This window comes from Drosophila rhopaloa, unplaced genomic scaffold, assembly GCF_018152115.1.
Source record: "Drosophila rhopaloa isolate 14029-0021.01 unplaced genomic scaffold, ASM1815211v1 contig_3, whole genome shotgun sequence".
NCBI classification, from domain to species: domain Eukaryota; kingdom Metazoa; phylum Arthropoda; class Insecta; order Diptera; family Drosophilidae; genus Drosophila; species Drosophila rhopaloa.
Window position 1 is genome coordinate 14,907,874 of NW_025335123.1, and position 26,776 is coordinate 14,934,649.

General features: G+C 39.3%; 1 protein-coding gene across 1 annotated transcript; it reads left to right on the forward strand.

Moving 5' to 3' along the window:
• The first annotated feature begins 8,858 nt into the window (after positions 1-8,858).
• LOC108047942 lies at positions 8,859-23,355 on the forward strand. Its single transcript, XM_017128373.2, is given in 5 exon segments — positions 8,859-9,181; positions 9,836-11,587; positions 13,974-14,182; positions 17,618-19,813; positions 20,492-23,355. Coding segments are annotated over 4 exon segments (5,403 nt in total). The 5' UTR covers positions 8,859-9,181; positions 9,836-9,961; the 3' UTR covers positions 21,864-23,355.
• Positions 23,356-26,776: the final 3,421 nt, after the last annotated feature.

Consider the following 26,776-nt stretch of genomic DNA (forward strand, 5'->3'; position numbering starts at 1 on the left):
ATCACGAATTCCCAGATTTTCTCCACTTTGCACCAAAATGGACTTCAATATGCTTAAATTAAGAGTTTTTTTCATTGTTGTGTCCACCAAATCCAAAATCCCGGCTCAAGCTGCCGACATACAGGCCCAAACCCACCACCAGGCTTGACCATTGCCTTTAAATATTTTGTATGCAGCTCTATCTTTGGTTTTCGCCAAGCATAAGAAGCCCCATCAGATCCAAAAATATTAAATTTTGACTCGTCGGAAAGTATTACAGTGTTCCAGAAGCTGGAATCCTTATTCAAATGCTCCAAAGCGACTTAAAGCTTCACTTTTGATACTATGTGCATTTGAACCGCAAGCATGGTGGTGGGATCGTCATGGTTTGGGCCTGTATGTCGGCAGCTTGAGCCGGGATTTTGGATTTGGTGGACACAACAATGAAAAAACTCTTAATTTAAGCATATTGAAGTCCATTTTGGTGCAAAGTGGAGAAAATCTGGGAATTCGTGATAAATTCCGATTTTATCAGGACAATCATCCCAAGCACACATCGGGAACTCTGCCGATATGGCTCATTTAAAATTGCCCGCATATCATGAAACCATCAGCCTGGTCTCCAGATAATAATATTATTGATAATTGATGGGCTATATTGGACAGAAAAATTCGAAAGCGTCAAACGGACCTAAAAAACGCATTACTCGAAGAAGGGGCCAAAATGAGTCCCCAAGTGACTTAAAAATTGGTCGAATCAATCGCAAAAAGACTTAAAATGATTGTTTACACGAAGGCTGGTCATACAAAATATTATTTTATCATTTTTAGTTCTTAATCTTTAAAAAATATATACTTTTAAGGGCTGGTTGAAATAAGCTGTGGCATTCATTTTACCTGTTATTTGAGTCTTAAAATCAAAATAAATATTACAAAAATATTTAAAAATTTAGGAATTCATGAAATAAAAGTTAAAATACAGAGCTATAAATCTGCGTTTAAAGTGTTCCAATATCTCTCTTAATTTGGCAAATACAGCGACTTAAAGTTTTACTTGAGCACTGGTTGAAATAAGCTGTGAGCCACTGTACATATACATATGTATATATAGAAACAAATATTCTAATAAAGAAGAGTATATTTATTTTGAGTTATATTTGAATACTTAATATAGCGTATTATATTCGCAACATCTATGGGTAAATATATTTTGATGTCAATATTTAAACAGTTAAATATGTACATACATTTAATATGACTGCTGGATAAAGGCGGTGGGGCGTGGTGGTAGAGGGGGGTTGGGGTGGAAAGGAGGCGTCTTTCGGGGGTCGAGCGAAAAAACACACAAAATAAAATACTGGGCCAGCTGCTATCCCGCTTGCACCCGCACCACTAAACGGGCTGGCCTTGCGCAACGCGCTCGCTTGCTCACACACACACAATCACGCACGCACACACACACACTGTGCTCTTTAATCTCCAGAGTTTACGAAGAGAGAGGGAGAGGGGAAGAGAAAGAGACACTGTCGAGCGGTCGCGAACGAAAAAGGCCCTGCTTCGCATCGCGTCGTTTTGTTTCGTTTCATTTCGTTTCGTTTGCAGCACAACAAGTTTTTCAACCGAAGAGGTGAGAGCGAGATGGACGTACCAAAAAATAATGCCAATGCACACACACACTTACAAATATCTAACCGTTAACCCATTAAGGTCTCTGCGGGTTGCCCTCAAAAAAAAACTAATAGAAACGACTAAATTTTGCCTAGATCCCCGATGGATAAAAGCGATCGCCACCACTGTTAAGGCTCGTTCGTGGGATCGGCGATCCAGGGTTCTTCCGAAACTTACATCATCCCCTGGTACTATTTATAGCAAGGGGTTAATAACACATTAGTCATCTATACTATGCTGAAATCTGTTGCCTTAACCCATAAGATCAGGGCTAAAATGAACTATCTGACTTGATTTTAAGTTATTTTTGTTTGGATTGGAAACATTTAACGGATTGGAACAGGGCAGGGGATTGCCTACGATCTCAGTAAAATTCCCCTTTTCCGGCATTTATTGCGGTTAATCGCTCTTTTTAATAATAAATTATGAATATAAATAAAATATAATTTATTTATTTCAATCTTGTACATACATGTACATACATACATAATGTGATATTTAAGTTCTTATGAATAAATAAAAATTGTGGTTACATAATTCAGTGTAGCAATTTTTCTGTTTCGTCATGTGGAAAATCCATCAATTTATTTTATGTGCCACGTGGTATCGTTCCTTTTGTATGCGATTCGGATAGAACCAACCCCCTAAATGTATAATCGCAATTGTTTTAAGAACAATGGATATTCCAATTTTGCTGTTTTTTTTTTGGTAATTAAGAAGTTTCTGATAAACCAAAATATGTAAATGTTAATTTTACATATAACAAGCATAATAACGCAACTTTACACGGGCTGCTTATCTCGGTCTCTCTCTCTTCTTTTCTCTCCCTCTTACTCACTCGCTGCTTTTCGCACGCTACTCGGTTGTTGTTTTTGTTTTCTTTTTTTTTTTGTTAATTCATTATTGAGGCCAATTGAATTTGTGTGAGGCAAAGTGTGCGAGTGTGTGTGTAATGTGTGTGTGTGTCTAGCAGCGTGCTTGAATGAGTGACGCAGCGGCGGAGAGACGAAAGAGACGGAGAGACAAAAAGACTGACGGACTTGCCTGCGCTGCTGCGGACGAGTACCCGGCAAGAGACTATGCAACACGTTTAAATATGCGCAACCGAACCGACGAGCGACGAACAACAACACGAATGCCGAACGAAAAGGAAGGGAGTACAGAAACGGAAAAAAAATACCCAACACACACACACAAATGCAAGTAATTTGGAAGAAGAAGCAGATGACGGCAAGAAGACGAAGAAGAAGCGGGGGCAAAAGCAAGAAGCAGCAGCTGAGCAGAGTTTGATGACGTCGCCCGCCAAAGTCTAACTGTTCGTAGCACACACACACATATATACATGTATAGACTGGCCACCCCCTCTTCACATTTCCAGCCCTCCCTCTCCCCACCACCCAACCACCTTTGCATTTTTCTTCTTGTCATTTTTCGCGTCTTTTTATCGATGAGTGCTGCCTGTACTTGTGTTGTTCTTGTTGTTTGGGTCAGAAGTTCGCGGAACCGGCCTAACCGACCCGCAACATCCCCTACATTAAACATAAAAAAAGTTAGATATGCTTTTCTTCATAAAAATTAGCTACAACTTTACAACTACACTACAATAGAATGTAATGATCATTTGCGCTCTTCAACAAGTTAGGAACAGATCAAAATGAACTCCTGAATTATTTCTTTAATTCTTTATTTGGATAAACTACATTTTAAAAATTTCAGACCATTAAATTGTGATTAACCCAATCAAATTTTTTTAAGCGTAGAGAATCATATGCCCTTAGGTAATCAATGTAGAGTACAACGTGATATTGGGAAAGCACATGCAAAACGAAAAACGCGAATTTCCTTCCAGAGCAAATGTTAATCAAAATTTTATCCATAAATAAAAAATACGATGTTTTTGAGTCAACTTTATTAAACCCAGGCAAATATAATTTGTATCTAACAGATACCATCAATGTGCGTATGTTACAAATCAAAATTGTTTACTAAATTAGAAATTATTATTCCCAAGATGCTTGTATAAATACTCCAAAAGTTTCCACTATGTGCATAGTTTAAAATATTGGATGGATTATTACAATTTTTTGTATAATATACATACATATACATATATTTAAATTTTTTATTTAATTTACTTCATCTAACATCTGTAGGCATGTAACATAAGGTATGTATGTTTAAATTTAATCGAGATGTGGAGAGAACGTAAAAGAAGGGAAACTGATGATAATAATGATGAAGACCCATAGAGAAATATCAGTTACAACAGGCCACCAGGTGGTCCTGCGTTTAGAGTTGCCAACTGTCACCGAAGAACGAGATAAGTGCGGGAGGATGAAAAAGGAGGAGGATAAAAGATAAAGTACAGAAGAGGTTCAAAATTATACATATAAATTTGTATGATGCGTTCTTCAAAGCACTTTTTTCGTTAAGTGACAGATCCAATGAAAACTTACAACAAAGAAATGGCAATCCATAACACACACACACACACATGTGCAAGGGAAAATGCGACGGAAAAGAAAAGTGGAGTAGGGAGGAGAAAAGAGGAGGGGTTGGGGAAGTTCCCAAGGGCTGAAAAACGAAGTCAGTGGGAGAAAGAGAGAAAGCTGGAGGAAAAGAGAGAGCATCAGCAGCTGCAGCAGGCGAATGAAAGTGCATAAAAGGCAGCCAACTAAATTGTGCATCGGTGTTTGTATTATTGTAAATGCATGTGTATGTATGTATGTATGATTTTGTGCAAAACTTGGTAAGCTCTTTTCTTCTCCTTTTGCCATTTTTTGTATTTGCATAGATTGCAACTGCAGCTACAACCACAACAGTCAAACAGAGGAAACCAGAAAATGATAAGCAAAAGATGCGGATACTGATAATGAATGCAGGAACAGAAGGCCCCCCCCCCCACCGAATAAAAGCAATAACGAAATGCCACAAAAAACAACCGCAAAAAACTTGCTGGAGAAAAGTTGTACTAAATCAACGCTTAACCCACTCTTTACTCGTGCGACACTTGTGGTAAACACTTAAAAATATACGAAATCTATTTTTATCAGCATTTAATTTTAAAATACAAAACGGGTTTTAGCCATTAGAATATGTACATTTTTTTTTATTTTTGGTACCATGTTTTTGAACTAAAACCTTTTTGGGTAAGTTTTAGTAAAGCTGAAGAGACATCGAAGTTTTAAAATGACACCTGTGATTCATCTCAGAGTTCTGGCTTCAAAAACCCTTACTTACTACTTACTTACTACAGGCGTAACTATACGGTAAAGACTTCGTGTTGAATAGATTATCACAGTAGAGTTCATATTGTCGTTTATTAATATTAATGCTTTGCTTTAACCTTTTCTTAACCTACATTCCACTTTATATAAATTACATTTCCATAAATACATATGTATGTATGTATATGTAGGAAGAAAATGTTTTCATTATTTTTGATCTTCCAACACGAGAACATCAGATCGGCAGCTTTCAAACAAGTCTTAGCGATCTTCTAGCCGAAAAATAATACGGCCAAACATTCCAAGATAAATATTGGTTTTCCATCAAAAAAGTACAAACTAACAAATAAAGTGTTGTAATTGACACACAGAGGGTTAAAGGTGGTAATAGGGCGGGGGAGTTGGGGTAGGGGGAAGTCACTTACATCGACACCGGCACACAAACACTGACACACTCAGGTGCTGCGGGCGCATTAGCCCAAAGCAGAAAGCAAAGTGCAACGCAGGGTGAAAAGGGGAGAGGAAAACAGAGAGGAGAAGAAAAGCGAGGTGAATGGGATGATTGCGGTAAAAAGAGCTGCGGGTGGTTTAAAAGGGATTGGAGAAGGGGAGTGTAATGGGGGGGGGGGGTCCTAGGTCGAACGGATGTCCGGTTCCCATTGATTGGCCAGACACCCCACGTGAAAGGGGGGTTAATAGAATCAAAGAGATGTGAAGAAAATTAACATAATTTTAAATTCGAGTTTAGAAAACATGGAAATAACAGCAGTTGTTTGAACGTTTAAAGGCAAAAAAGCACTAAGCAATTTAATTGTAAAGGTTTATGTGCGATTGTGCAAGGGAAAGCAAATAGTTAATGTTAATGTACAACTATCAGAAACATTAGAAAAAGAGAGGAACCATTTACCAATTTTTAAAATTAGAGACTCCGATGAAAACCCAGATCGTGTAAACCTTTTTTGTTTTTCAACAGATGATCTATTTTTCTTAATTCTTTCAAATGCAAGACTGATTAAAAAAACCCCTTTTATCCCTTGCTCTGGTCCTAGTTCCTCTTTTCTCTCTTCTCTCTACCAATATCGCCATCCCTTTCCCTGCGCAATCGTGAAGCTTGCCAAAATCAAAGCAATTGGCAGGGCTGCCCTACCGCCCACTACACACGCCCAACGCCCCTTTACTGAACCACCCACCACACCAACCTCCATTTTGCCTTGGTTAAGCGAACGGTTTACATACAGACAGACGCACACATGCAGGCACATGTTTAGTCGTGTTTACATAGCAAAGCGCGCACGAAACGGGGCCTCTCGTAACGCTCGCTTCTCACGCTGTCTCCCTCTTTTCCCCCTCTTCACCCCTCCCCTCTCACCCACTCTCTTCGTTCGCATCGATGACGACGTTAAATGCGTATGCCCACCACTACAAATGCACATTTTGCACACTCAAACCGATGCATATGTATAGCCAATACATACAGATTTATATGTACATATATGCAAAGATATGTACATACCTGTACCATATGGGTATGTATACGCCATTATTAGACGGGGGCTTACATAAGCTACTTACATACATACATACATATGTACATATACATATTAGGAAATAAAAACAAAACAAAATCGACAAAAATAACTTCCTCACCAAATGCGGGAAAGGCCCACACACACTCATGCACACAACTGACTAATTAGCAAAGCAAAACACCCAAAATCAAAACCCCCACTCAAAATTGAGAGATGCTACGAAGTATGGAGCGCAGAGAACGAAAGAAGGTAAGAAAGACACGCACTAGGGAGTTGGTCATACAAAAAATGCCCGGGAGACACCTAAAAACCAAAGCTAAAAAAAGGCCATAAACTGTATTCCCAGCAATAAATAATTCAGAGTTGACATTTGTATACCCTTTAAAATTAAATGGTATATAAAAAAACATCTAGTACCTTTCCATAAAATTAAGGTTAAAAGATAAGATAATGAATTAAGTTTATTGTAAATAATTTTTTTTTTTGGTGTTCCTATGTGTATAAAGTTTAGATTTGACCATATAATAATACTAATTTGAAAGGGTATAAAACTTGTAAGTTCCAAATAAACTATTTATGTATATACTATAGTCTTTCCTTACATATGTACATATATCATTTAGGTTTTAGTCAGTTTTGGTACAGTCATATAAATTTAAAGAATTTAATAATAAAAATTGTTTTTATTTTTAATTAAATATCATGAATTATGTTGCGTGATCACTGTTGTTACATGCTTGTTAACTTTATAAAAAACAATAAAAATTTTATAAATATTTCAGTTAAATAAATAATGTTATGATTCGAAATATTCGGTAAAAAGATTAACTTGCTTTGTGTATATAAGCATTCTAGTTTATCTATCTAGTTTATAAATGTTCTGAAACAACTGTACTTTTGGATCATAATTATGGTATTAATATAAAGATCACAAAACACCTGTTTTGATTTTGATCTGACTGTACTTTTCAGGACTTAACTGCCAGTTAAGTTAAGTCTCGTGTGGTAGCGGCACAATGGAATTCGACGTGGACTCTTAGACCCTGGCTAATTAAATTTTTGGGTAAATGTTTAGAGTTGGGGGCCGACCTTTCGGAGCTGCGCAGCTGGCACTTCGTGTTCGCTCGTATTCGTTCGTTCCCGGTTTTCTCTGCCTTCTGGAGCGGGGCCTGTCTTAAAAGCCGCAGAGCAGAGCGCGCGAATACCGAAAACTTCTTGCACACGATGGAGCGAAAGGGACGGGAGGAGTGATAGCGGTAGCGAGTGAGAGGGGAAGGGGAATGCTAAGCAGGGGCTTTTGCTGCCTGCCAAAAATAGAGACGCCCCCGCCACGCCTCCGCCTTCAAAGAGCAACCACCCACCCACACCCACGCAAAAGCAACAACATCATCATCACACCACCAATACCAATACCAATACTGTGACCCAGCCAGCTCTGTGTGAATCTGTATGAGTGTGTGTGGGCCTTGTACATAGCATAGCTTAAGCTTTCCTTGCACCGTGGTTCAAGTAGCAAGTAAAAATTATAAAAGGCAGAGGGTAAGTTTTAAAAAATGAAAATTCTAAACTAATTAATTATTGAAATGTAGATCTTTTTTAAATACTACATTAATTACCAGTTAGATTTGAACGGCTTGTTCGGTTATAAGAGTTTTCTGGAGCAATCAGCGGAATTGCATTTGACCATGTTTTTCTCTCCTTAGAACATTTACGCTTTAAAACTTTGAAAATAAAGCGTTGTTAAATTGGTAAGGAAGCCCACCCAGTCAAAATAAAGACCCTAGAAGCGTAGTCTATTTTTACGTAAGCCACTGCCACTATAATTCTCAATGCAGATTGTAACAAGGCGCCCTACATAACAAGCCGTTCATGCCTATAGAAATGTAATCGAGGTTGTAATCCAATACTTCCTGATAGCTAGAGATTAAATGTAGGTCAAATATCTGAAAAATGTTTAATGTTTGTTAAACCGTGAATAAACATATTTTAAAGATATACATATATTTTTATCAGATAAAATTGATCCCGAACATTAGAAGTGCATTGCATAATTTTGTACCACAGTAAGTTGTAACGTGGCAGCGACGTCGACGTCGGCGTCGCAGCTTAGAGCTAGTCGATGAGAGGAAGGAGAGAGACAGAGAGAGTAGGACAAGGAGAGTGCGAGGAGAGGAGGAAGAAAATGCACAAGGCGCGGGGGGCCAAAAGGGAATGAGCAGCAACAACAACAATTCGGCAAAATCTTCGTGGCAGAATTGCAGCGACGCTGACTGCGCTGCCTATGTGTATTTTTTTGTTGTGTTTTCCGTTCGTCGTATTTCGTGTTTTCCGTTTTTCTTTTGCGCTCTGCATCCGCTGCCTCTGCCGACGTCGCTGCCCGTGCTAGTATATATATATGTGTGAGTGTGTGTATGTGTGTACCGCACACATTTTTCAGTTGACTCCGTTGAAATAATTTTCGTAACAACGATCACACTCGTTTGTGTATTGCGAAGACGGGCGGACGTACGTCAGGTCGGCGTCGAAAGCGGAAAAAGCGATAAAGAGAAAAAGCGAAAAAGTGCGAATATACAAAATTAAAGAGAGCCAAAGGCAGCAACAACTTGTTTTTTTTTCTATCCAACCGTCGTGTCGTGGCGAGACAACAACAAAAAGGAATATAATTAACCAAAAAATAAGAGAGAGCGAGAGAAAAGCAGCAACTAAACCTAATAACAAATGCATAAAATAGTTTTGTTTTTTTTGCACACTGCAAAAATGCAGTCAGCGTTTGTTTGTGTAAGTGTATAATAAATACAAAAAACCAACAACACTAAGTGTGCAATATGTGTAATTAATATGTAATGTGCTAGAACAACAACAACAAATTAAAGTGCGCGCATTGGCGCACGCATACAAGCAAAAGGAAAACAGCTAACAAAAAAGCGAGTAGCACGTGCGTGTGTGTGGGTGTGTGCCGGCCAGTGTGACCGTTTGTGGTCGGAAAAAGAAAGAAAAGCGAGCCGGTTTATTATTTTTTTTAGTTCTTTTAAATTATGGTTAAATATACAAAAGTCATTAAAGACAAAAAATAAGTAACACACACAGAAAACCCCAGCACTTGTACATTTCAAATAAAATAATGTTAAATCGTGATAACAAAGTTAAATATCTTAATTAGACCCAAACAAACGACCGGGCTCAAAACCCACAACTGGCAAATGACTTTTTTTTTAATTTGATAGCCTTAGGCCAGCTTACAGAACTGAGCTTTCATCTCTCCTATTTTGCCTCACTATACTAAATATAAATATTTATAATGTTATAGAATATCACTTAATTTCAAATGGCAGCTCGGTTTGTGTATAGCGGCCTAAAGTATATATGCTTTTAAGATGCTGGGTATCTAGTCGTCCTCATGTCAAATCTATTTTTTATTCTGTGTAAATACAGCCCCTGAAATGAACCCAAATCAACTGTGAAAAACGATACCCTGGAAATAAGCAAGGATATACAAAAGAGGATAAATAGAGAGAGACCTAGAGCGAAAGCATTCAAGGGAAAGAGAGAAGAGGAGCGATGGCCAGCGAGGATGTGCAAATCACGAGCGTCATCGATGCCAATGGCCAGATTCTACCGCTCCACGGCACCAGCTTGGGTGGCCCACTTGGCCCGCCCGTCAAACAGGAGCGTCCCGATGACGCCGAAATCCGTGAACTGGCCGCCAAGATGAAGGAGCAACAGAAGCAACATGCCGCCCAGCAGGCATCCCGTCAGGTCATGCAACACTCGAATGGAGGCGGCAATACTCCTGCCACAGCCGGTGGCAACATGCAACCGCCGATAACAAATGGTAATGGCCAGACGAACATCATGAGCTACCTATCCCGTCATCAAAAACTACCCAATGGCACTATGCAGGTGGTGCCCGCCTTGGCCTCCAATGGTAGATCAAATGGAGCCATCAGCGATTCCGGTTCGGACAAGAAGTCCTCTTCGGGACCCTGTGACGAGGAGTCAATCAATGGACACTTTGGTTGGGCCCAGTTCGGCAAGGTGTCCATACCCTACATCTTCCGGCAGTCGGAGAAATACTGCTCCGTTCGGATGATAGAGCTCAAACTGCTGGGAAAATACCTCAACTGCCTGCATCCGGATATCTACTCCAGTTGCACCTGCGTGCGCAGCTACTATATCACCGATGCCGAGGCGCGCCTCTTTATCGAGATCAATCACAAGCACTGCGACGGGGAGTTCGGCCGTGATATCTTCAACCAAAAGGATCTGGTGGTGCGACTAAGTGACGCCTCCAAGTTCTATCAGTTCCTGGACATTTGCTATAGAAAACTGGTATCGGGTAGCAAAACGCCATCGGAGAAGTGCGGCTTCATTCGCATCAACAAGGAGTCTGTGGTGCCGTACACTGTGCGAAATAACCAACAGGTTGTGCCGCTCTTCTACTTCGAAGGCGAGACGGAGAATCTGAAGACCAAGGCGGAGATGCTCAATGGCTGGGATCTGGCTTACCTGAAGTTCTGCTGCAAGGTCCAGGGCATCCGCAACGAGCTTTTCTCCAGCGAAAGTGTGGCGGTGATATCGCTCACGGACATCAAGAGCTACTTCCCCAATGGCACCGAATTCGAGGATTACTGGCCCAGCAAGGTGGTGGACTCCAATCTGCTGATGGGCAATCGGGCGAATGTCAACAATTCGGTCAATTGGACCCGTCAACCCTCGGCGCCCCCGCCGAAAGTAACGACAACTGGCACTGGATCTTCCGGATCTTCATCCTCCACTGGTGGCGGTGGCGGAGGTAGTGGCAGTGGCATGGGCCAAAACTCATCCGCATCCTCGAACTCGGCGGGCGGCGGAGGCGGCGGCGGCCAACAGGTGACCTCGAAAGCACAACAACAACATGCCTCGGCGGCGGCGGCAGCTGCTACAGCGCAGCAACAGCATCTAATGAAACAACGCGCCGCCGCAGCAGCAGCAGCCGCCGGCGCCAATGGGGTGGCGAATGCGGCCAACAGTTTTGGGGCGGCAGCGGCGGTGGCGGCCTTCAACTCCCAAACGGCGGCAGCGGCGGCGATGCTCCAGCAGTCGCAGGGCAACAACAGGATGCTCTCGCAGGCCACCGTCCAGGCGCTGGCCAGCAGCGGTTGGATGTCCGGCCAGAGCAATCTGCAGCTCCACGCCCAGATGATGGTGAGTGTTCTAGAATGTCCTGCGGCTTGTTGGGACTGCAATATCAAGAGAATAACTTGTAACTTTGCAAAGTTTTTCATTGTTTTGTTTTTGTATATACAAATCAATATCCCTTAAATGGGTTGGAATTTATCTATTATCTTCATTTTATGCTAGTTAAGGCTAAAAGGTATCAATTTCTTAGGAACCATTATTTTTTTTGTATATCTAGTGCAATTTCGACCATCTACCAACAACTTGGAATTAAACAATTTACTTACTTGTTCCTATTAAAAGTCTTTCGCATCATATACAAATAGCTTTTTAAAAAGAACTACAGTAATTTTGCATTTACACAGTACCTTTACACTTTAGAAATTTACCGAGGAAAAGTTAAAATAATATAGAATTCGGTAAAAAGTTTTGATTGTCACTTACAAACTAGACATCTTGTTACTGTCATTAGGTTTTTTTTATGAGGTGGCAACCTTACTCAAAGATTTTTAGGCGTTACACATTTTTTTAACACTGCCTCAATATACAATGGAAAAAAAATTTTTTCAACACTCTTCAAGTTATATTAATCAAAAATAAATTAAAGATACAACAATTTACTTGTTAATGGTATTTACATAAAAGGGCTGGTTAATTGGCAGAGTTCTTTATTATGTAGGCAATTCAAATCCAAACCAAAAAAAGTAAGGTTCTGTAATGATACTTTAAGATCAATTTCGCTATTCGGTGTATGCTCACTGTGTATTTTTAAAATTAGGTCACAGCTTAGAACCCCCATTTAAAACAAGTTTTTTGTGCTATCATTGATGAAGAAATGCTAAGCCCGACTTTTGCCACGGTAAGAATTTGGGAATTGGAAAAGATCAGCAATGGAAGGGGGCTGGGGGGTTAGATGTTGGTGTACAGAGGGTTTTCTCTAGAGAGTGCATGGCCATGTTTAGTTGGCCTCGCATGTAATGACACACAAACTTATATGCTGGGCCATATATACATACATACATAAACTATATATATATAAATCGGTGTTTGTGTTAGCGTGTTTTTTTTTTTCTAGCAGATTTTTTCACAGTTTGGCAACAGCGCAGCAGCAGCGTTCGACGGCATCAAAAACTAGGTCATCAGCCAGAGTATATTGTGCATAGGAGAGTGGCTCCATCTCCCTCTTTGCCCATCCCCATCTCTTTCCCCCGGGCTCCATCTCTTTCCCTCTTTGGTTGTGACTGCTTGTGTGTGTGTGTGAGTGAGTGTGTTAGCCACAACCTGTTGATGTTGCTGCTGTTGTAGTTGTCACTACAGTCGAGCTTCTATAAAGTAAACCGATTATTATTATTTTTATAAGTTTAAGCTGGGTTTGAAATGTATGTATCGTGAAGGTTAGGTTTAGTATGATTATAAAATCGTAGGAATTTAGTTTTTGTTTATTTTTTAGCAGAGTTTTTTTTTAGAACGCGAGAAAGAAAAGTAACAAAATACTAAAAATATACAGTACAATTTTGTTATTTAATCAGTTCTGGCATTTACATACGGTGTATATGATTGAAATACTTTTTAAGTGATTTAGATACTCAAGAACTTAACAACTTAACAAGCTGTAACAAAAGATACAATTGCCATTAAATTATTAATCAAATCTTAAATACAATTAAAAGACAATTAGCTTGTTTCGACCTCGAGAATCAAATTCGACCCCCAAAAATTAAACTGTAAACACAAAAACCTCGACTCACGCAAAAGAATACCAGCCGTCTAGTTACTTGATATGAGTAATGGTAATCTTATCAAATCTCAAACTTAGAAAACGTAATTCTAATCGTGTATAAAATCGTAAAAATAGCACAAAAAGCCTTTAAACGTTTAATAGAGGCTATTAATCGATTTTTTTGTTGAGCTAATTTGTGTTGGCAAAAGCGCTTCCGCCTTCTTTCCATTGCTAATTGCAATCTGAATTCATAATTGTTAATTATGCACAACAATCTGCCTTGGTTGCACATAACTTGAAAAGTAGGTCACACAAACGATTATCTAATTGGTTATATTTAATTATCAAATAAATAGCAAAAAGCTGTCTAATACTTTAATTTTTGTTCAATGCTTTTATTTTGTCTGCCTTCGATGTAATGTGTAAATGGGGAGTTAAATATTTGTGATATTACACAAATAATTGGAAACACTTATTATATTGATAAAAGTTTTAACATATTTTCTTATCTTATTTTATTGGGTAAAGTGATATTTTTTTAACGCGTTTTAAAAATCATTTTAAAACTTTTAGTTGGGTAGGACTGCTTTTAAATTATAAACAAAAAATTTAATTTAATTTTATAATTAATAATTTATTTTTTTATGATTAATTTCTAATTTTTCTCAACCTTTTTGTTGCATTTCTTTTTAGCAGGCCCAGCAAACGCATGCGAACGCGAATCGCGTGGGCAGCTACCGGGACCACATGAACAGCTTGATGATGGGCGGCAGCAGCCGGCAGCCGTATTCCTACAACAATCCCGCGATCTCCATGTCCTCGGTGAACAGCCACAGCGGGGGTGGCGGCAATGCCCCACCTCCCCTCGTCCGCTCGGCGGCAGGTCAAAATGCCAACCACATGTAAGTCGAACGACAGTCTATAGCCCTCCTTCTATCGATTGTTTAAAACTTTCCCCCCACTACTGTCTTAAAAAAAAAAAAAAAAAAAAAAAGAAGAACTTGTTGATTCTATATTTGATTTTGCCTTTCCTTATGACTATTTACATTTAGTACGTTGATTTTATTTAAAATCTCGGATACAAATGCGCAGAAATTGTGTTTTTCAAATTTTGTTGTAATTCGTTTTTGCCAATATCAAAAAAAAAAACAAAATCTTTATACTCTATTTTTTCGCTGTTGTTGTTTATATTATACATATATAATACACACATTTACAAAGTTGCTCTAAGGGTTGAGTTCTCAATGTCTAGGCTAATATGCAACTAATGTAAAATTCGATGCCCCCGAAAATCGATAAGTTGAAGGATGTGGCGAGCTTAATTAGCGGTATAATAAATGTTTGAAATATTGCTTAGTAGTCAGTAATTGAGTAAAATGCTGGGTGTAGTGGGGGGAATTGCAGGCTAGACATTGAGAAATCGCTGCTTAAGTCAAAATTGCAAAGCCATTAGGGTGCCACATGATTTATTTGTATATCTTCAGGACAGTCAATATATATAATTTTGTTGATCTTTCTTTATGCTCTTTAAAAACCAAAAAAAAAATGTAATGCACCGATTGTTTTTTCGAATTCTCAATGTTACATAGATATATAATAATGAGCCATACCAAAATCGGCGTTTGTGCACGCACTTAATTTGAATTTTTTATCTGTGTTTTTATACTATAAATATACAAAATAATACTCGTTTCTCGCATAACTTCTCTCTGCTCTTTGTTTTGAACGTCATTTCTTTAAAAAAAAAATAATTTTAAATCAAACGACAAAGTAAATATATTCTTATTTTCGTTGTTGTAGCCGAACGCCAAAAAAAATAAACTTGGTATATTTATCAACATTTCTGGCTAAACTGACAAAACATTGATTGTTTCTTTGATTTCTTATTGATACTTTGTTCTCAAATATCTTTGTTAATTTTGGTCCTAAATCTAAATTATTTTTTGTTCTATTGGTTAAACTTATTGATCAATTTATATTGGACGGTAATATCGATAGTATCGTTTTTTGATATAAAACTATCGCTTAATATCAATGGTTTGCCAGCTTTATTCAGTGTGTTTGTAATTGATCCACAATCAATACAGGGGACGCCGGCGTCCACACAGAACTTGATTTTATGTTTTTCAAATAATTACCAAACACCAACCAACCATACCACAAAAATCCCAGTCCCCCTCATAACAATTTCCAAAAAGACCACAAAAAAACAAATATACAAAATTTAAACCTTACTAACCGATTCGAAACGACAACTTTTTTTGCAAATACTTGACGAGCTTTTGTTCTCTCTTTTTTTATTTTCGGGTCTCCAGATTCCTAACCTCTTACGGCATGCATTAGGGTGGCTCATGAGAGGCTATCTAAAAAGTATAGTGAAATAAATAAGCTATCGGTATCGGAGGCGCGACTAAGGTGGAAAATATGATTATTGCTCGCATTGGGAATTCGCGGTTCTACCCGATTCACACCACTACCACCTACTACTCCATATATAAGTCCAGTAGAACTAAACCCAAAACACACATACACACACACGAACACGCCCACACACACACCTACACACGCATCTGTACATACATCATGTTATAGAATTCTCCTATATACAGAGCATATATAAAAAAACATATTTGAGGGTATCCCTAGCAATTGCATGACCTCCCCATACTTGATTAAGTTAAAACAAATTAAAAGTAGAATAAAAATCTTTATAATCGTATATTTATATGAAAACTTACATGTATTTGTTTCTTTTTTCAATGGAATGATGATGATTTCGTTATAACCGTACTTTGTATATTATTGTAATAATACCTTTTCCTTGTTTTTCTCTAAAACCTTTTTTTTTATTCTTTGTATGATATAATATTAATTTAATGTTAAAGAGGAACTACAACATCTTTTGAAAAACATAAATTCGCATAATAAAAGAGAAAAAACCGAAATGATTTATCTTTAAAATATGATTAAATATATATTATATATATATAAATGCAACAAAAAAAACATATCTACATTTATTTAATGGCTGTGTGTACTGACTACCCCTAATGTTATCACACACACACACAAACATCTCAAACTCTCTCACACATACATTAAAACACTACACACACACATACACGTTGTATGACTCACGACTTGTGACGAACGAAAAAGTTAAAAAAAAGATATATACCTATATAAAAAAAGGGGAAAAAAACGAAGCAGCAGCGACAACAACAACGAGAACAAGCTTTTATTGGTGGTGGCAGGTTTTTTTAACCCCGTTTGGCCCCACCCACCCCCTTCCTTCCCTCACTCACACACACACACACACTACTAAAACAAAAAGATACAGATACAAAGTACAAAATACAGTGAAAGATCCTAGATACATTATATATAATGCGTGTACAAAAGTTGAAGTAATAATAATCAATGAAAAACGTATGACAATCGATTAGTAGTTTTTAAACTTGGCTAAAAAAAAAATGAAATGAAATAAAAACAAAAAAGAGCAAAAAGAGCTTCTTCTTAGCCAATTTATATGATCGCACACATTTACATAAAAGACAAACAAAAACACAAAATATTAAAAAATTAAAAAAGCTTTTAATATTTAAATTCCAGAGAATGAATAGTAATATATATTTTGGGAGATTCTTCAACACAATTGAAGCAAGAAACATTTTCTTTATTTTATTTAAAAAGTAAGAAAAGGAATATATTTTGAAAGAGCAATGAGAAATCAACAAAATATCTTAGGTACAAACATAAAATACTGTCGTTTTAAAAACTAATTCAAAAACATCTATTAAATTTATTTTCAAACTTTTTTTTTTTAAAGAAAGAGCAGAGAGTAAAGCACAAAAAAAATCATTAATGCCTCCATTAAACCAAAGAAAATAAAAATCGGGTATATAAAAACCAACGATAATTGACTATCGCCACCTGGTTTTCTCATTTGTTTTCATCGGCAGCGGTCGAGCGGAAAGGCCAAGGCAATCGGGATATCGATGTCTCCGATATGTTTAAGTCGGCAAAGCAGTGCAAGTGCGGATGCAGGAGAAGAAGAAGAAAGAGAAGCGTACGCCCGCCAACGAGATTCAAAAATTCAAATACATACCAAAAAGATCAAACAAAGAAATGCCCAGTGTTTTTTAAGTCTTAGTTAGTTGATGAGGAATGACAATTACAACAAAATCGATTGAAAAATGCAATAAAATATTAGTACTTAAAAACAGAGCTAATAATAAACAAAATGACAATTGTAAATAAAAACAAAATAACAAAAAAAAAACAAAAAAAAAAAGGGGCGGTTACCTCGACTTATGTATTGTATATAATGTTTCTAGGTCGAATGTCGAGCAGTCACTGGTGCAACAACAACAGCAACAGACACAACAACAACCGCAACAACAACAACGACACCAGAACAGCACATTTAACAACAACAACAACAACAACAGCAACCGTGCACCACAGCAACACTCTTCACCAAACAACCAGAACAATAGTAGCCACCACCACCATCATCATCATCAACAACATGCCTTAGCCAAAAGTCTCAGCAGCAACTTGCACAGCAGCAGCAACATGAGCAGCAACAACATGAACAGCAGCAACATGAGAAATAACAACAACAGCAGCAACAGCAGTAGCAGCAACATGAATGGCACCAATAGCAGTAATAGCAACAACTCCAATTCGGCGGCTGCTGTGGCCGCTGCTGCCGCTGGATATGTGCAAGCTCTTTTAGGGGGCGGCGGCGGTACTGGGGGCGTGGCTGGTGGCGCTGGCGCCAACAGCAATGCCTTCAACTACAACCTGCCTTCGACACGAGCGGATTATACGAATCTAGCACTGTGGAATCAACTAACGCCCGCCCAACGTTTGCTCTTTAGTCAGCAGCTAAAAGGTGCTAATCCAGGTGGTTCGGTTGCTGGTCTTCCCAGCAATACTGCATCCAGTCATCCAGCGGGAAAGCAGAACTTTCCCGCACTACCCTCCCTGCCATTGGATACGGATCTGATAACCATGCTGGACTACAATAATCCCAATAAGGCAAATAAAAATCTAAAATCTGGAGGTGTTACATTCACCAAACCGATTGTGCCACCATTGATACCAGATGGTTCGGCAGCCGAAATAAGTCTGACCAAGAGCAGAAGGGGAGGCGAGGGCGGAGGCGGAGGAGGAGGAGTGCCACCGACGACCGGAAGTGGCACTACCATACCGCTTAACTCCACACAAGCTCTCGAGGATTTTGAAAAGAAGTGCACCGTAATGTCGGACGAAATGCGGGCTGTTATACAAAAGGTTCTGGCCAATCCGGATCTCTCCACATTTATACAGACGAATTCCAGTGGCAATAATGGTGCAAATCAAAATCATTTGGTGCCATCGTATATATCGCCGCCCATGTCGCCATCGGTGGGTGGTCTAAATATGGGCATGGCCCTGGGAAATGTGGCCACCCTGACATTGGCATCCAATCCGAATGTGACGATAACGCCACAGTTGCCGGGACACTTTCTGCATTCGCCGTCCAGTTCGTGTTCCAGTTCGAGTGCCTCGAATACGGCGGCATCACCATTGAGCAGTGGCGGCGGGGCAAATGGGGCAAGTGGGGCGGGGGCGGGTGGAGCAAGTGGGGCAACATCTGGTGGGGCAACTGGTGGTCGGCAGAAGAGCGTGATTTGTTCGACCAAAAGCAATAACCTACCAATGGCCATACTTACGCTAGCTAGCAATAATTCAGGAGGGGTTAGTTCAAATTCGGGGGGACGACGGAATAATAATAATAACAATAATAGTAATATTATAAATAACACTAATAATAACAATAGTAATTATGGGCGTCAGACACACAGCCAAAATAGTAGTAACCACAGCAATACACAAACCACACAACAACAACAACTACAACAACCACCAACAACACCCACTGACGTAATCGATCTGTCCTCCTCCCGAAGGTCACTTGCTGCATCGGCGGCCTATTTGCAGCAACATTCATCGGCGGTCGCCCAACAACAGCAACAAGTGGCTGCCGCAGCGGTGGCCCAGCATCAACGTTTGGCCGCCGCCGCCGCCCATCATGCCCAGCATGCCCAGCAAAATGGACGCAGTTCGTCCAATTCTGGAAACTCGGGCAATTCGGCGAATTCTTCGGGAAACAACAATGGTACCAGTAACTCGGGCTCCGCCGGAAACGGATCAACCGGCAATGGCAGTGCCTCATCCAATAGCGCATCCATGCACCTGCAACGGCATGCGGCACTCGCACATGCCGCTGCGGCGGACAGTGCCCAGCGGTTGTGCGTCATACCCGAAATACCCACAAACAACATGAACCTGAATCCCTACAAGGTGCAAAAGGTGTGCGTCGACAAGCATCTGGTGCCCTGCATCAACATGAAGGCCTACAACGATTCCGAGCAGCTGATGACCCTCATCGAGTTCCAGAAGAACTTCTTCCCCTCGGTGCCACTGGATCACTGCAAGCGATTGATTGAGGCACTCGGCGTCGAGCTCTACAAGGCGAATCGGTGAGTTATATATACAATATATCATATTTTGGCAGAAAAAACACTTTACATTGGCCATCGATAGCCCAAAAAGTTGACCGTTTTGTGATCGGAACAAAATAAATTTTAAAATATTAATATTTTAAAAACAGAAATGGCCAACATATTTATTCACAAATGCGAATTTGATTAACCTCATTTAGCAGCTTCAAGATATTTTAGATAATGCTTTTTTATTCAATAAACAAGTTGTGTTATCAACTTGTTTTTGCTTTACTTTATTTTTGTAATATACACGAGCTGCATTGCATGGGCAAAATTAATATTGCAATAACGAGAGGGATTTATTAAAAATATGTCAAAGGGAAAAATATTATTGAATGCCGTCAACCAAAAGCAGGCAAAAATGTCAAGAAAATATCATATGAATTGAAAGAAGTTAATAAAGTGCTGAATTAAAAGGACTTTTTAATAAAAATGTTCCATGTAAATAAACATGATGTCGTGCGTATACACTTAGTTGATCTTTTTTTAAACAATTATTAATTTATTTGGTTCAGTTAAAAATTCGAAAATGAACTGCCAAAAAGTGTCACTTGAAATGCATTTTGATGGATTACATCCGACATATGTACTTACTGATATACATATATGTATCAGCGAACCCCAACTGATGGCAATCTCTTTGATTATTCGCAGGCGACAGGTGCAGATCCTGATGGACTACGACCGCAGCTACAACGAGAACATGCCGCTGGTGCAGGTGCGCGACATCATCAAGTACATGACGCAGCTGACCTTTATGACGCGCCAGCCGGAGCAGCCGCCGGCCAAAAGGACGCGCACGAGCTAGGAATTAAGTTGGGGAGCACAACATTTGCCACCATCAACAACAAACACAACAACAATAACAGCAGTAGCAGCCACAACAACAAGCACACCGACAACAACACCATTAAGCACAACAGCCACAACAAGCAACAACACCACAGCAACAGTTCACACAAGATCAACAGCAATAACAGCAACATCATCAGCAGCAGCGGCAACATCAGCAACTTCGGTGGCAGCCCATTCGATGAGAAGGAGGGCATTCACACCGCCAGCAAATGTGAGCGGCGGTGAAGTGGTGACCAGACGGAGGGCTCTGGCACCACCGCCAGCTCCACCAGTTCCTGCCACACCTCCTGGTACACCTGCAACATCATCGGCAACACCTGCACACACCACCAGCAACACATACGAAATGTTGTACTCCCACAACCCACACCCGCTCCACCAAGCAGCCCAGCACCACCATCCGCAGAGCCACCATTCGCAGCACGAGCAGCAGCGTCTGCTGAAGAAGCGGCAACATGCCGAGCAGACCGCTGCCAAAAATCCACGAACGGCTGCGGCAGCTGCTCAGAAAATGGCCGAGGCCGAGCATGCCTACTTGTCCAATTTGTATGGCAAGGCAGCGGCCAGCATGTTGAGTCCACCTCTGAGCAATGTGCTGCCCGACTGGGAGCAGCAGAGGCAGCGAAGGACACAGGCGGCGGCAGTAGCAGCAGCAGCAGCAGCAGCAGCAGCAGCAGCAGCGGCGCCACCAGCACCAGCGCCACCGCCCCACCACTTGCAGCAACAGCAGCAGCAACATCATCAGCAGCAGCCGCAGCAGCAGAAACAGGCGACGGTGGCGCCACCCCAGCGTCACATAATGCATCGCAGGCATAGTGTTTGTGCCGCAGGACTGGCCAGCCTGTCGCCCGCCTCCTCGACGCACTCCTCATCGACGGCCTCGCCCACAACGGCGGCGGCTGCTGCCTTGGCCGCCGCCTCCTATTATGGCAGTGCAGCGGCAGCGGCGGCGGCGGCATTTACGGCACCATATCAGCATCATCATCATCATCATGCAGCAGCGGCGGCTGCAGCGGCCCACCATCATGCGGCAGCAGCAGCAGCGGCAGCGGCCGCAGCAGCGGCGGCCCATCACACACACGGCCAGCCGTCGCCGACCATTTATCCACCCACTCCGCCGCCATCGGCACCCTGGGTGCATCCCTGGTATGCCGGCGATGCGGCCTTTTGAGCGAGAGATCCCAGATCCTAGAACGATCAGATCCCAAGGGGCAACCAACTCAAGCCCCACATTGTACATTCGAGTTTCTAGTTAAGCTATTTATTAAAACGACAAAAAGAAAAAAACAAAATTGAAAAACATAGAGAGAGATTGAGGAAGCCCCCAAACATTTTTTTTTGCGCGCGTGTCTGGAGGAGATGATTAGTTTGTAAGTAGGCTAAATAAAAAAATTTCTGGACATTATATGTCAACTAACCAATAGTCGAGGGAAACCTTTTCGATGATATATGGATTACTAGAGCTGCTGGAATTTCGTTTGGTCAAACAACAACAGCAAACATAAAACAAACATTTTCAAATGAGAACTCAAAGAACTGATTACATTTTATTATCAAAAAACCTAAAAACACACACAGAGAGAACAATTCTTTTTCGTTTTTATTCTCGTTCGGATTTCTATATTTTCGTGGTTTTCAAGCCTTTTTCTAGCAATATTAAAAAAAAACATTAACAGATATACATGTTATATGCTATACATATGTAATATATAAGTAATGAGCCAATAAACTCGTCATATTGTAAGCAAGAAATTAAATTTCTTGCGTTCCAAAACTATGCAAAAAAAAAACTACCAACTACCATTAAAAACTAAAAGCAAAGAACTAAACGAAAGCAACTATTCAAGAAGTGAGTCAAACAATTTTGTAAGCTAGAAGAAGAGATCCGTAGATCGTGAGAAATTCCATTTAATATTCATTATCGTCTCATCATTGTCAAACATTATCATGAAAAGTGTCCCATTCGAACAGCAAAGCATAAATCCTAGACAACTGTATAATTGAAGAATTTCCAAATCTTACAAATAACATAAAAAGCTACAACTAAAAAAGCAAAAAAAAAACGAAACAAAATGATAAGCTGAGGAAGAAACACACAAAAACAACAAAAAACCATAAAACTATGTTAAAAACATACAAAAAAGGATTATATTAATATAAATACAAAAAGGAAAAGAAATCATTATGTTATATACAGTGTATGTATATCGAAATATATATGTATGTGTATGAAATACTTGAATATCCGTTTTATGGATTTAAGCAAACATTTTTTTATATATTCATAGTTTTTTTTTTTTTTTGTATTGGGAAACAATATTTATTTAATTTTATGTTGCTTATGTTGCACTACAAATTACAAATTTCTTTTCCTTCGCTCATACCACTCATTGTAATTCATTATAGTTTAGTGCTGTTATTAAATTAGCATGGGCAATTGTTTAAAGGAATTTATAATATAATACAAACACACACACACACACACACAGAGACACAGACAGACAGAGAGAAAACTAAGTAAAATTACAATTATTATCTTTATTATTGTTAGGTTTAAAAGCCGCAAAGTATTTATCAATGTGTGTTTTCATTTTTGACAGTGCAGCAAGAAACTAAAAGCATAACGGAAAATAAAGAAATGAAGCAAAACTAAACAAAATCAATTTCGAAAATGTGTTTTTATTGTTATATGCGGTTACTTGGGGAATGAGATCCACTGGATTTAAAAGATGGACCAAAAAGGCGCCAAACTTTTGGACTGTTAACCAAACAGAAAGTTTCGTCCTGAGCTTTTTCAGCGCACTGTTATAAAACACTGTAAAAGCTTTTAAGGATATGTGTTGCTTTTAAAATAAACACAATTCCTTTTAAAATGGTTTTATAATTTGTTATGAAGATAGCTTTTTTATTTGTACTAATCATATGGTTTTTAAAAAATATTATTTCAAAACATAACTTCATATCGCGAATCGTACAATTTGAAATGTTAATGGACTGAAAAAGCTTTCATAAGAGTTTAACGATTTTCTCTTTTGAATAGTCTGATTGTACTATTTTTATTTTTTTTTTTACTTATATTTATATTTGTTTACTTATATTTGAAAATAAATCAAATTGTATTTATTGTTTTTTAATACGAGCATTAAATTGTTTTAAATGCAGCTTCTTAGTTTAGACATTATATACCTATTTTGTAGGCAACGAATGCAGTGTTGTGGTTCATAACTTAACAGCTTAAGCTTTGTGTTTAACAGGACTCTAAAAATGAAGAGCTTAAAGCGTTTTCAAATCTTAAATTCAATTTCCGTTAAACCTGAGAATCTAAGAGGACATTAAATTCATAAAAACACAAGCAGCAAAATGTTTCAATCTATGTAAAAAAAAGGGCGTCACAAAAGATATGCCGTGTTATATTAAAATGGGAGGCATCTGCCCACGGCGATGTCGTTGTCAAATGAAGTGCAACATTTTGTGGGGGCAGAGAAGTTTTCCATCTTTCCTGGGGAAAATTCAGGACAAATTGCATGAAAACTGTGTACGCGTGCATGAGCAATAAAATACTTTGGGGACCAAACTGTGCGGAAAAACTGCAACAGACCAAAACAATGGCAACAACACGGACACGAATGAAGTTTAAGGGAATTTCCACTGTAAGCGCAAGATAAACATGACCCTTGGGTGGAAAAGTGGGTGATGGGTGGTGGACAGTGCAACTGTGCCCCACCGTTTCCCCCATTCGCCAGTCTGTGCCGCGTGTGTCCTGCGAGTCCTGTGCGAGTAAACAAACGCACATGGCTGCCAGGCAAAGGGACAACTGTACAGGCCGAACAGGATGTACTACAATAATTGATAGGTGTCCCGAATTAAGGATACCTTCCTATAATTATACAGATATTTAGTGCATTTTTAACTGCAACTTGTTTTCTAATGAAAGTTCTTAAAGCTATTTGTGTTTATTGTCTTAGAAATGCTTTAAAGTTACTTAATTAGCAACGTCTAAAAATCATAATCATTAAAATATTAGAAATGTATTTCTTTTAAATTATCTACATAATAATATCTAAATAATATTTATTTTAGGAACAGATGCTTTTGGGTCTTTGACAAATTCGGTAAATATATCTTGATTATTTTGGCTCCTTGCATTGTTTTTTGAGGACCCTAGTGGATCCTAGTGGTCGCCATCCAGGTAGTATAAAAATGTAACTTTAACGCCCCGCTCGACGTCATTTATTCGAATCTACCTAGCCCCCCATGCCACTCCCCCTTCTACCGCCCCCTTACACACACAGACACACACATGTACAGTTGACTTTCCGCCATATTCGTTGCATTGGGGAAAAAAGTTGATCCTTTCGCTTGCCTTCGTCTGCTTCCCCCGATCCTGTCCCATTGCCAAAAGCGAAAAGTGTAATTCCCGCAAATAAAACATGGTAACCGCCATGCAAACAAAGCAGCGAACCAACAGAAACAACTGCAAAACAAAATATTACAAAAAAGAAATCGCGCACAGAAATTTGTTTAAAAATATTTATGAAATATACACAAATTGTTTATGAAGTAAAACCGCAAACGTTTTATTTTGTTGGCAGGTCAGGACCCCTGGGAAACCCCGAAATCCGATCTGTCCACCTCCTTTGGGACAAAACGGACTGGTATTTGTGGTCAGCAGATATGACCAAAGGCCATCATTGCAGAAATGCCTTTAGAGTTCTATTTGGCCATAGTCTCAAGTCTTTTTCCAAGTCTAATGGAAGTCTTAAGCATATGGGAAAGTAATATATCTAACACTTTTCAGTACGCGTTAAAAATAAATAAATTATGTACACAGTGCGTATACGTAATTTTTCAGAATCGGAATACTTGTAATTACGTATACGCAACTTATTACGAAATTAAGATTACAGGATGCTCATACGGGTACGGCCCATAGTCTCAAGTCTTTTTCTTAGTCTAATGGACGTCTTAAGAATATGGGAAAGTAATATATCTAACACTTTTCAGTACGCGTGAAAAAATAAATAAATCATGTACACCGTGCGTATACGTAATTTTTCAGAATCGAAATACTACAAATTACGTATACGCAACTTATTACGAAATGAAGACTAAGTACTTAATTACTTTGAATCTTTTCATTAATTTATTATATTAGTACATACACATATTATATTTGTCATCTTATAATGCACTTGTTAATTCACAAAAACCTTACATTTTCTGTACGTTTAATAAATAGGAAAAAACTTTTCAACTTCCCCTTTAAGAGCGCTATAATAAAAAGTCATACCTTCAGCCACAGAATCCCTTCGATTTTGTTCTCTTTTTCGGTGTCTAATTAGAGGCTGACTAATTGATGAGTGGGCCCTTGGAAACGAAAAAACGAAGGACACAAGTGATTGACAAGCCGTTTCATTGTAAGGACAATGCCCGGACACTTCTCCATTCAGTGGAGTCAGTCACGACAAAAAAAGAAGCCAGCAAATTGCTCTCCTTGTTTTTGCATCGCCGGCAAACTTTGTGCCCGCCTATCCTTTGTCCCTGAACCACCGTTCTCCGCCCACCGCATCACCCCAAAAAACCACCCGCTGACCACAATGTATGGCCGGGCATTATTCAAAGGACCCACTGGCAAATGCGATCCGCTTCGCTTCGCTCGCTGGTAAAACAAGCGCGAAAACATAATGAGCATATAAATAGACAAACAATCACCAACCGAAGCACCACCGCACCACTCCCCACACAAAAAGGACACCACCGAGCACCCTCAACCCACCACCCACCACGACCCGCTATCCACCACACAGCGAGGTGAGTTCAGCGGTCGGCAGCAAAGAAAACCATTAGTCGTAGGGAAGTCCTGCTGTCGACCACATCGTATGGTATTTTTTTATTTATTGTAATATAAATTAAGGATATAAATACTAAAATAAGATATTATTTGCTTTTATTTATATAATATTTTGGCAATGCTGCAAAAATTACCGTTTATGCTGGCAATGCCTAATGTTTTTTGTAAAGCAATACAAATCTCTGTTTTACATTAGCAGAAATACAAAAAATAATAATAATAAACAAACATTT